Here is a 13,091-nt window from a genome sequence, read left to right as displayed (position 1 = left end):
AAACCCCAGCCATCAGATGGAAGCAGCTGTATCAACTCTTCCATGGTAGGAGTTCACCTGTCTGGGGTCCCATCCATGTCTCTGGCTTTAGCCTGCACCAGGCCTTAGTCTTTGGGCAGTCATCTGTGGTTATTCCGGGGACTGTAGTGCTCATGGTGAGAACAGTGGCACTAGATCTCTTCATCTATGCCTAACCTAATTCTGTCTGGGCTTTCCTGATGAGTGGGGCAAGCTGGCCTGCTCACTTCGCTGGAGGCTAGTGGGAAGTCAAGGCTAAGGTCAAAGGTTACCAAGAGTCATTCTAGGTCATCTGTTGTCATTGCAGTAGCTGATTCACCCCCTCAGTTCTCTTGTGTGTATGGGAGGTGGGATTGGTTTGGATTTTTGGCTTCCCTTTTCTGTAGGAATGGTAAACTGCAACTTCACTTTTGGTACAATGTTGTAACTGCTCCCTTTCAAGGGTCTCAGCTTCTGGCTGATGCTCCTCATTTTGTTCTCAGCCAGGGTAGTTCCAAGATCTTGACCTCCAGTTCTATATAGCAGCTCTTCAGGTTTAGGTCTGGCAGTCTGCTTCCAACTCCAGACTCTTTTCTTGGCAGCAGTCTGATGGAAGGTGGTTCCCCCTTTGCTGTCCCAGCCTCTTCTGTCTCCTCCTCCTTCACTGGACATAGCAGGTCTTGTTTTCAGCCTCCATGTTTGGCAGCTGCATGGGAGTGTGATCAAGCTTCTTGTTTGTAAACCAGAGAGGCTCTCCTCCCGTCACTATCTGCGCTCAGTTAGGGGTTTGTAGACCCCACGGCTGGAACATATGTAGCTATTTGCTCTGACATGTTGTTAACAGAGGCTGTTATTCTGGGACCAATTCACCTAATTCCTAACTCCTTGGAGCCAGTGGGTGTGCTTAACTGTTAGAAAGGTGGTTTTGAAGCACAACAGATGTTAGGGTTGGGTTTATTGTGTGGTGAACAAACAAGGTAATAATGTTCTCATATGCTGCCTTTGTATAATTGATACAGGAGCCATTTTACAAATTAGGTACAACTCTTCCTCAGCAAATTGCATTACTGCTTTATATTTCATTGTTGAGCTACATTGTTTTAAAAAAATAACAGCACTGTAGTGGAAAAGGATAACTGAATTTGGGCATGTCGAGTTTTGATCTCATTAACTGCTGACCTACCTATCTAGTTGTATTGGTTGATTGGATACATTTGCAGAAGTTTCCTGTGTCCTCATATGCTTTTTAGCACTTTATTAGTTTTGTGTAAAAGCAGCATTTCAGTAAATGCATTTCTAAACATTTCCCCCCCACAAGGCAGTGCTTTACAGAAAACTGCTGCTCAATCAACAATCAGTGACTCACACTGGAGAAAGCCTTCCATAGTCCACGCTTGCAAAGCACAGTTAACTCACTGGACACACACATCTCTAGCTTCGTCCCAGAACTCTACTGACAATGGAATTATTCTAAAATTGTACAGCTCTACATAGACCATTCTCAGGCCTGACATTTTTAATGGTAATGTAACAGAAAGTGCAATTGTATGTAATATCCAAGCCCTCACACACTGTCTGCGTATGTGAAATACTGGCCTCATGGAAGGGCAGGACAAAGCTACTGACATCATTGAAGCTAGAATTTCACCCCTGCTCTCTAACATATTTTACAAGTTAGAAAGACCTAGATCATCAAAAAAGTATTTAGGTGCTTAACTCCCTTGGGAGTTAAGCACCTACATGCATTTGAAGATAAGAGACAAAACGCTTCATTGTTAGAATAGAGGCATGTGTGGTAGAATATCCAAATAGTATTTTGGGTGAAAAAGATAGAGGTGACAACTGAAAAGTAGTTTTAACCCAAATCAGTGTCTTTGTTGCTTTATTTTTTTTGTTGCTATCATACCTTGCTCTAGTATAACATTTTTTAGCAGTTTCTCCTCTCTTGATGTTCACACCTCCACATTAGCTGCTGATAATGAGCCACATCCCCCCTGACTGAACTGACTTGATTTCTCCTCTCTCAAGGTTCACAACTCCACATTAACTGCCCATAATGGGCCACATCCACTCTGACTGAATAGACCTTGTGAGTTCTGGCCCTCCCCTTGACTGAGACTCTCTCTTTAAATCCTCCTCTGAACGCCCCCCCCCACACTCATGCATCTGACAAAGCAGGTGTTTGCCCATAAAATCTTATGCTGCAAAATATCTGCTAGTTTATAAGGTGCCACAGGACTTCATGTCATTTTTCATCAGTAGATCTCAAACACATTACAAAGGGAGGTATGGTATTATTAGCCCCATTTTACAGATTGGGAAACTGAGGCAGAGCATGGCAAGTGGCCTGCTTAAGGTCATTCAGCAGTCCAGTGGTAGAGATGAAAATAGAACCCAGGTCTCCTGAATCTTACTCCAGTTCTCTATCTACCAGGTCATACTGCTGTATAGTGCAGCTGTTGGTTCAAATTGCTAAAGGAATGCTCTCATCTTAAAAATCAGAGTCCTGTCTGAAACATTTTCCCCCACCATTAGTAAAAGTAACACCTAAAATAACAGCTGAATGAAATTAAAATAATGTTTTTTCTCTATTTTTTTCCAATTTGTTTACTTTGTACATCTGACAGTATATTCTGCCTAGGGTGTTCAGTTATCAATTAGGCATCTATCCCAACAAGTACCTGAAAACTCACTTAGCTTTGAATATGTAAGCATTCCTTTCACAATAAATGATGCTGCTTATCAAGGGGAAGATCTTCAGATGGCTTAATTATCATAGCTCCATTGACTTGAGTGGAGCTGTGACAGTTACAGCAGCTGAGGATCTGCCCCATATGGAAGCTGAACTTTAATGTGGATCCCTTCTTTGTTTCAGTCTTTTACAGAATGAAAAGTAAAAGGAGATCATTTTTAAAATTGTGATTGTAAAACTACAAAAATGGTCAGAGTGACTCATGGAGAGATGTAATATCTGAAGCTACATTTAGTTATTTTTTTTTAAACTCACTAGATTTGAAATTGACTGTGTCCCTTAAAGTATATTTAAAGACTCACAGGGTTCCTATCAGGAAGCTTTCCAGTTACAATTTAAAATACAAGATCTGAACTGCAGAAGTCCACATGTAGAATCGTTGAAGCCCAGTAGGAGATCACATAGAACACTTTCTGGATTGGACTCCAAAATATTACATTTATCATACTGCATAAAGGTTTTTGTTTTTTAAACAAAAATCTACTGTGAAGACTTGCCACTAAAAATTAACTTTGTTTCCTGATTTCTCAAATTTCCTTTCAAAAGATCTTCACTTTTTGTCACATTATAAATGCATTCAAACTTCTGAATTGTTAGAACATTACTTATTTTCATTTTCATAGTATCATTGGAGCAGGATTTTGGACTAGATGACCTCTTGGGGTTTCTTCCAACCCTAATCTTCTATAACTGTGTGAACAACAAGAACGATTTCTCATTGTTTTTGTGGATACAGACTAACACAGCTGCCCCTCTTATAATTGTATGATTTTCCTTAAACATGGGGGTTTATTATAACTAATCTTGCTATCACAATGTCTGAGTATGTGACAACTACTATTTCTGAGTTAAATCATTTAATATTATAAGCAGAAATTTGTGATATACTAAGTAAAGCAAAAGTTCTAACTGTTGCACTCATCTTCACAGTCAAGTCTTGATATATCAAACCATTTCTCTACGTATGGCTAGTAGTGAAACAGTTTGGATTCATATGAAGATGTGCTGGATTTGACATGTTTGATATCAGTGGTGATTCCTTCAATCCTAATCAGAATAGTAATTTACCTAGAAAGTCTTCTGGAATATTCTTAGGGGACTCCCATAACTGAGATTAAACCAAGTGGCCACTGGGTGTCGTCATTGTACCATAAAAAATTACAACTGGAGGGACATTTATCTGGCAGTAAAAAAATAAACAGTGAATACGCCAAAACATGGATTTAATGTACCTCTGGATTTCAAGGATTATAAAATACCCTTGTCTGGTACAAAAGATTTCTCCAAACATTGTACGTTTTTGTAGTTCCTGGCATGGCCATCATCTTTAAAGTCATTTTTGTTTGTTGACGTTTGTTTTTTAACACATTAAACTATTGTTTCAACTAATTTATAGGAAGAGAAAAGTTCTCTACTATAAATCCATAGAAATCTGTGTTAGAATAATGTATTTGGAAGAGTAAGCCGTGCTAGTCTATACACTATCAAAACAAAAAGCAGTCAAGTAGCACTTTAAAGACTAGCGTTACTGAAAAGAAATTATCGCTCCTTTGTAGAAAGAGAAGCGGACGAACTGACATTTATATTCAAATTCGGAACATTAACACATGGTTTAAATCGGGATGTGAACTTTCTGAGTCACTACAGGGGCTCGTCTGCATACTTAACTCAATCTAATTCTTGATCTTTCCCCCCACCCCTCCACTCTCTGATTTGCTCACCTTGATTATCTTTTTCTGATTTGTCCTCCTTGCTTACTGTTTTTAGTTCTCTGTGTCTTAAATATTGAGTCTGTTCTGGTCTGGATATGGTCTGAAGAAGTGGGTCTGTCCCACGAAAGCTCACCTAATAAACTATTTTGCTAGTCTTTAAAGTGCTACTTGACTGCTTTTTGTTTTGGTATTTGGAAGAATAAGTGTTGTTTCTCCCCTCTCGCCTCCTAGAGGTATTAGAGGGCAACCTGTTAGAAGTTTTAGATTGCATCCTGATTAAATGTGTCTGAAGAAATGTACAGCAAGAGAAAAGTGTCTGATGAATAATAAAAGTGGTTCTGTTTCCTATTTCTCTCTTCAATGCACATGTGAATCTACAATTACGCATTCTGTGGCATGTGAAATTTCTGCAACCAAAAGCAATAACTAAAATGCAAAGTGTGTAAGGCTTCAAAATGGAAAAGCCTCTCTGCTTTCAATGAGGAAAATGAAAATCAGATGTAGCACACTGCAGAAATTTTTCTGTCAAATGCACTGTTATCTCTTGACTCCTCTCTCACATATATTCTGGCATCTCTCTGCTGGCTAGTGAAACCAAAGGACAACAGAAAAGATGAGTACACCAAGTTTTACTGCCTCAAAATCAATGCCTACATTAGGAAGTAGGGAAGATGAGAAACTATGAATTAATTATTTGAACACACAGAAAAATCAAAATAATTAAAACTATATTAAATAGGTCTAGAAAACATATGAAATATAATGAAAGATACTAATGTTCTAATGTTTCTTAGCTGATTTCTCCTGAGTTTGTTTGTATGTATATATGGCCTGTTTCTGATTTCTTTTACAGTTAAGCTATGCTTTGAACCACATAAATCGGAAGCTGATGCTAGAGCCTAAAGTTTCTGTCAATGCTAGAATAGTGGTGGTTGGAGCATCAGATGTTGGAATCTCCTTCCTAGAAACACTGATTTTTTGGTAAGCTTTTACTTTGTGCTGATTTTACCACAATGAGGGGAATAAGGACCTTTTAATTTGAAAGGTCTTGATTTTGGCAATGAGTCTTTAATTCAGCTTTAATTTTGGGACAGTTTTGCATCTGCAAATAATTGAACTTGCATTTTTATGTTAACATTTAAATTATGGATGCAAAATTAAAAGTCATATCTACAAGTCTTGGATAAATTCATGTAAAGAGGTAGATTTTGCTCTGTTAATTGATGCAGCAATTCAAAAGTACTACTTGAACTGTTTGCAAGTGCAGAAGTGCCTGCAGAAATGAAAGCCATCTCTGAAAATCAGGTCCTCGCTAGCAATGGAGAGAATTGAAAATACATCCTTTATGTCAGCTACTGAAGGCCTCATAGGAGGACTGAACAATGAGAGTGCAAAACTACATTGTATTCTACCCACAAAATCTTGGCAGTAATGCTGTAGGGTGTGTCTTGTGCATTCCAAATGGTTTTGAAGTTAGCAGCTTGGTCAGGTGAATGAAAAGTCTAGAGCCTATACAAGAATATGTTTTGGCTCTGTCAACATTGGCTGGCCAATCACGTTGGAACACTGTTCAACTACAGCTGAGTCTAAATCTTCTATGAACATACATTGTTAGTTCTGAATGCAAGGAGAATATTCATGTGGCTTAAATTTCTAGCCATTTCTATATAACCCAGTGTACTGTTGATCTTTGAACTAGCTCTGCACAATACCACGGCTTTACAGGACTGACATAGTAGTAGCAGTTCTAATGTAAGGATGGCATGTGATGATCAGAATTCTTTTGAGAAGATAAATGATTCATAATGAATTGTGTTTGTTCAATGGATGGACAAATACAAAAGTTTATTCCATGATTATCATGACCTCATATATAGCTAAACAAGAATCTCATTCTCCTATAGCTCATGCAGTCTGTTTAAAGTAAAAGAAGTCTAATTTTATGTCTGTCTTAGTGTGCTTGTTCTTGCATACGCTTCATAAAGAAACCATATAATTTTGCTGTCTTAGCAGTATGAACATCTTTTCCATGTGAGTGCATTTTTAAGCAAATTAAAAATGCTTAAATGAGTGTTGAAAAACTTTTAAAACCAGTTCTAAGTTTTGGATAGCAGATTCTGTAATGAATCGTCACAGAAAAGTATTAATTAGAGAGACATTATCATGGAAAAAAAGTTGCCATTTTAACCACTGTGCCTGATGAATTCATGGTTTAATATTTCTGCTAAAAAACCTGTTGTTATCACAGTTAGAAAAATCTGTATAGTGTTAGAGGGTGGGAAATACAACACTTTATGAATGTTCTTGCATTCTTCTAAGCAGTTGACAGAACAGCTCCCTTTCCCACTCCTCCTCTGGACTGCTAATGCCTTTCTAACATTTATCCTAATGCATCCCCCAATGCCATAAGACCATTCTCCTCTGGTTCTGCCCACCACACCTTTGACTTTCTATCACATTGTATTTTTAGTTAGATTTCTCACCATGTGATTTTACTTACTAAACTCTGTAACTGAGTTATGTATGTGATTCTGCAATGTTGTTACCAAGTTATATTACAGTACCATCTGGAAAGCATACCCATTTCCAGTTCCTTGTTGTGCTAAGTATTGCAAACAAAAGTAAGGTGCAGTGCCTAACAAGCTGATAGCCTAAATAGACAGGATAGCCAATGAATGGCAGAAATGTAGTCATATTATCCTCATTTTAGAAATGAAGAACTGTTGTACGGTAAGAGTAAATGACTTGCCCAGGGTCACACAAGAAGTCTGTGACAGTGTGGGAGGTGAACCCACATCTATTGAGTTTCAGTCCAGCACTATTATCACAAGAGAATTCTTCCTATTTGTACATAATTTTTCATACAAAGAATTGTATCCTTGAAGATTTACCTTTACACCTTTTAGATAGTTCCACAGACAAGATTACTCAGATATAAGTTGTATTCCAGATGTGTTCTAATGAAGAGTTCTCACCAGATCTGTTTGTGTGATTATTTAGGAGAACTGGTCTTGAAGACAATATAATTGGAACTTTCAGATTCATGAGAACTTGAGTACTGCCACATAAAAACCATTAAGAATTCAAAGAATCAAAGGAGCTAGTACTCAACATCATATTTTACATCTTTTATATTAATGTAAAATAAGCTTAACTAAGCTAAGTTTAATTTTCATATCAGCAGTTGATAGAGAAAGTCTCCTGATCAGCACAGAGACCTTTTAATACAATTTAATCTGTTCACAATTTTCTATTATTTTTGCAAAGGTTACATGTACTAAAAATAACTAAATTGAATCAATTTATAAAGCCCCTAATCCTTAAAAGGGGAAGTAGTTTTCTCCTCATTTTTCTTGCTATCTAATTATTTTACATTAGTAGTCACCATAGAAACACACAAATATAATTCACTTACCTCATAACAGTCATTACAACTAGATTTTAGAAGTGATTTGAACTTGTTTGAGACAGAGGAAATATATTTTTCATGAAATATTGAAAGAATAGTAATTATATCTCCTTGTTTGAAAGGTATAGAAAGCTGCCTCTTGGTGCTATTGTTGTGTAGTATTTAATGTGGCAGTAACACTGTAGTCTGTGGAAAATCCATTTGAGGCAGAGGGTTGGAGTTATGTTTTCTAGGACAGTCAGAGCTTTCACTGTTTGAACAGGGTAGATTATAGCATCAACTCTGATCAACCAAATGCAAAACAGTGCTCTCTATTCCATTCTCCAAAATGCTGAAGTATATTTTGTATGATATTTTGTTAGAAAGTACTTTTTAAATCCCTCATCTCCACTCAGAGCGATTATCAGGAGTTTGTATGAAAATCTGGAATTGCCGTACTGAGTCAGACCAGTGGTCCATATAATATATGTCCTGTCTGACAGGGAGCAGTATAAGGTGGCTTAGGGAATCACATGGTGGACTTTTACACCCTCCAGGGACATGTCTACCCAACAAAGTTATTTTGAAATAGAAGCCGCTATTTAGAAATAACTGTGTGAGTGTCTACACAACATAACCAGCATTTCAAAGTAATTTCAAAATAGCAGATACTTTATTTCAAAATTGGTAAACCTCATTGTACAAGTATCAGAGGGGTAGCTGTGTTAGCCTGGATCTGCAAAAGCGATGAGTGGTCCTGTGGCACCTTATAGACTAACAGAAATGTATGAGCATGAGCTTTCGTAGGCAAAGACCTGCATCTGATGAAGTGGGTCTTTACCCACGAAAGCTTATGCTCATACATTTCTGTTAGCCTATAAGGTGCCACAGGACCCCTCGTTGCTCATTGTACAAGGAATAGTGCATATTTCGAATTCCTATTAAACAAACTGGGAAGAAGGTTGCTGTTCGGTCTTTTGCATGCTGCTCTAGCTGATCTGGTTTTAAACCAGCATGAGCAACATTGGCCTTCGTGCAGTTTTTATACCTCTTGCGAGGCCTACCTTGATTCCTTTTGCCCTGGGAGACTTCACCATTGAGGGGTTGCTCAGGGATTCTTGACTCTTCCATTCATATGATGTGCCCTGTCCAGAGAAGCTGGGCTTTCAGAATCATGGCTTCAGTGCTTGTGGTTCCTGCTCTGTCCAGGACTTCCAGGTTCGCAACTCTGTCCTGCCATCGAATGTGCAGTATTGACCTCAGGCAGCATGTGTGGAAGCACTCCAGCAGTTTTATATGTTTTCTATACAAGGTCACAGCCATACAGAAGACTGGTCAGGAGTATAGCCTTGTACACTTTCAGCTTAGTGGACTGTCAGATATTGTGCTGATTCAACACTTGCACTTTCAAATGTCCTAGTGCCTGGCTGGCCTGGCAGATTCTGGCATTGATTTGTTTGTGAAGGGGGTCTTCTGCTTTAGCATGTAATTTTGGCTCAACTGTAATTTCGGCTTAGTCTACACAACAGTGAGACTTTTTCCTTCAAGAATTGGACAAAAAAGGGCACAATTTTCAGTCATTCCAAGGCAGCTACGCAGAAGGGTGAGGGTGAACAAGCTCCACCTTCATCAGCTGCCTGGCCTTCCCAGATTGTGAGTACAGATGCAGAAGTGAAAGGAGGCTCCCAAGGACCACTGCACCCTATCCCTAGTCAAACGTGTGGGAAGAAGCAAAAGGGAGAAAGCAAGCAGAGCCTTGGTTCTGCCCTATACATTCATCAGGTAGCAGAACTGAACTAGTGTGAGGGGGAGGTGAGTAGCGCCATAAATTGCTATAGTAATTAACTTCCCTCCAGGAACAAGAGCAACCAGGGGAGGAATTGTGACTTTCACAATTCATACCTAGGGGTCCTCCTGGCCAGTGCAAATACATGGTTCTCCTTTCACAAAGATAAGACTTAGGGTACTATCTAGGGTTAATACAACATAGTGCAAAATCACACATTTTTTTAAATCAAAACAAAAAAGCAGTAAAGTAGCACTTTAAAGACTAACAAAATAACTTATTAGATGAGCTTTTTTGGGACAGACCCACTTCTTCGGACCATAGCCATACCAGAACAGACTCAATATTTAAGGCTCAGAGAACCAAAAATAGTAATCAAGGTTGGCAAATCAGAAAAAAAAGTTATCAAGGTGAGCAAAACAGAGAACAGAGGGGCAGGAGGGGGAAGGGGGAAGTCAAGAATTAGATTAAGCCAAGTATGCAAAAGAGCCCCTATAATGACCCAGAAAATTCGCATCCCGGTTCAAACCACCTGTTAATGTGTCGAATTTGAATATAAAAGAGAGTTCAGCAGCCTCTCTTTCAAGACTGTTGTGAAAATTCCTCTTCAGTAAGACGCAGACTTTTAAGTCATTAACAGAATGGCCCACTCCATTAAAATGTTGGCTGACCAGTTTGTGGATCAGTATGGACACCAGCCCTAAAGCAAAAGCATCACATACCAATGCTCTTTTTGTGGAGTAGTTCAGCCTGACAGCATTGAGTCTCTGTTGCTATTGTTATTCCTTCTCCGTCTAAATCATGGTACTATTGCCTACTACATGGTTTGAACCGGGATGGGAATTTTCTGGGACACTATAGGGGCTTGTTTGCATACTTGGCTTAATCTAAATCTTGACTTCCCCCCACTTCTGCCCCTCTACTCTCTGATTTGCTCACTTTGATATTTTTTTTTCTGATTTGTCAACCTCGATTCCTATTTTTGGTTCTCTGTGCCTTAAATATTGAGTCTGTTCTGGTATGGCTATGGTCTGAAGAAGTGGGTCTGTCCCACAAAAGCTCACCTAATAAATTATTTTGTTAGTCTTTAAAGTGCTGCTTTACTGCTTTTTTGTTTTGCTACTAAATTTAAAATTATGAAACAAAGCTAGAGTCTGAAAGTATTTTTCAAGTGTAAATACATAGTTCACAGTTAATTTTTTAAGAAGTTGAATTTGAGCTCAAGCATGAGAAATAGCAACTTAACTTAAAAATTTGATCTGAGAAGATTCTGAGCGACTGGAAACTGGGTACAGAATGAAAATGACATCTCATTTTAATTATTGTTGCCCAACGATATTTCCATTTGAATCTAATTTACAGTGTTAAGTTTTATGCATTTTCTTAAATATTGGCTGTGTGACAAAAATATCCTAGTCCTCCGCTGCTTGGAGCACCTGATTTGTTATTTCTGTTTTTTCCAAGTTTCCCACAAACACTGACTGTCAGACAATATTTTAAGAATGGTGGTCACAGTAGTAAAGTTCAATCAGGGAAGAAGAGAATTCATGTTACGATATTTTTAGTTTATTCCAGCATATGATTCACTGATCAGCATGCCAGCTAATGCACGCTGACAACAATTGATTGTAGTTTGGCTAAAAGATCCCAGAAAAATTCCTCACAGCAGATTCTTGTCCTTGGTTCCAGTACAATGAACTAATTAGCCTTTTATACATCACTTTGCATATAGGTGAGAAAATGTTATTGTGTCCTCATTGTGGAGGAAGTCCCTTTTAATCCATTATTTTAAACACTTTTTAATCCAGCTTCTGGTGATGGCAGACTTCTGACTTATTCTCTGTAGTTTTCATACATAAATGTACTATCCAAATAACGAATAAGCAGCTAATGAGGTCATAAAATGTAGTAGTGTGACACAGAATAGAACATACTCTACTTTGCAAAGACACTGGAATTATTTTGACACTTAAGGAGCCATAGTCTTAAATTGTATTTCAGTGAGACATTAAATCTGATCTTAAAACAAATTAGATGGTCCCACTTAATTTGCTAAATCCCCAATTTCCTGTCAAAGATCAGCTTGCCTCTGAAGGTATCTAAGAATAGCTTAGAAATGCTAGGTTTTTTTTAAAAACCACTGTTTGCAACAGAACTACAGCTCCTGTTATCTGGCAGCCGGGTATTACACAATATCCTGCACATCTGTCCTGTTTGGCAATAGTGAGCATAATGCTTGCTGTTTAATTAAGCTTTTTATCTTTACATTTGTCTGAGAACATCTGAAGCTTTCCATGTTGCCTGTCACTAATTAGTTGACTAATTAAATAGTTAGTGCTTACTTGCTGATCACAGAGCTAACATGTAATGAAGGATTTAGTGATCTTTATTGTTTTATTCTGTCTGTCTTTGCCACATGAGGTGATATATGTATGCTTCCTTTTGACTGCTTTTTTTTCATACCAAGACAAATGTAAAACAATGTTGTAGTCTACCATGTGTTCAATGTCATTGGGCCAGCACCATTCAGACATTGTTGCCTTCCATCATTTCTCGTGAATAGAAATCAAGTTGTGACAGAGATAAATAGGATAGGTCATATCTTGCCTTGTTGTCAAATCAGTGTCACAATGGATACTGTCAGTGACTGATACTCACATAACCTATAGGGAAAGCTATGAGTCAGGATCATATTTCCTAGCAATCATTTGACATTTTTCTGCCAAAAAATAATACTGAACTAATATAGTTTTATTATTATTAATAATGAAATCGCTTGGTTTGGAGTCTGTTTTCAACTCAAAAACAAGAATATTTGTACTTTACACATTTGAAACATATTGTGAACACACCAGGCTGAGACCAAGCATTCTGGCATGCTTTGCATTTCTGTGTGTGTGTGTGTGTGTGTCTAGGTGCTGCTTTTTAATTTAAAAATATCCCTATACTTAGGGCAAAGAATATTATGCCTCACAAAGGGCTTGTTGCCAAGTCCAAAGCAGTCGATGGGAAGAAAAGTTGAAATTTTAATTCGGGTGGGGGTGGGGGGAGAAGCTAAGTGACTTAGCATGATAATAGCACGATCTGCTCATTGTGGAGTTTTGCATCTGAGTGCCCTGGAGTTTGTCTTCATCTGGACAAAGCAGATGAGAATAAAAATAGGAGCATTCAAACTGTACCACAAGCCATTTATATTTTTCAGTTCTTTGTTAAAATGACACTGAAAATCACTGCTTTTCAGTTCTGTTGATGATTATTTTTCCTTGTTTAAGGAAGCAAGCTTTCGAAAAGCAATTGTTCTACCCAGAATTGAGATGTAACTATTGAGATCTTCAAAACAGGCTGTCACGTGCCCATTAGTGCATTCGTGTTTTTTTGTTTTTTTTTAAAGTACTGGAGAATTTGCCAGTCGAAATGGGAGAGTTAGCTGTCTGGATGTGCTGGTAACTCTGCCCT

At 38.1% G+C, this 13,091-nt stretch overlaps 1 protein-coding gene across 1 annotated transcript in view; it reads left to right on the top strand.

The window, feature by feature from the left end:
* CFAP61 (cilia and flagella associated protein 61) overlaps window positions 1-13,091 on the top strand; it is a 253,647-nt gene that overhangs the window by 143,505 nt on the left and 97,051 nt on the right. The window contains exon 19 of the mRNA XM_074988390.1: window positions 5,315-5,442. Coding sequence (XP_074844491.1) covers window positions 5,315-5,442 — 128 coding nt within the window. The remainder of the gene's footprint in view (window positions 1-5,314; window positions 5,443-13,091) is intronic.

Source organism: Carettochelys insculpta, chromosome 3, assembly GCF_033958435.1.
Source record: "Carettochelys insculpta isolate YL-2023 chromosome 3, ASM3395843v1, whole genome shotgun sequence".
Classification (NCBI taxonomy): Eukaryota; Metazoa; Chordata; order Testudines; family Carettochelyidae; genus Carettochelys; species Carettochelys insculpta.
This window is presented reverse-complemented; position numbering and strand designations above follow the sequence as displayed.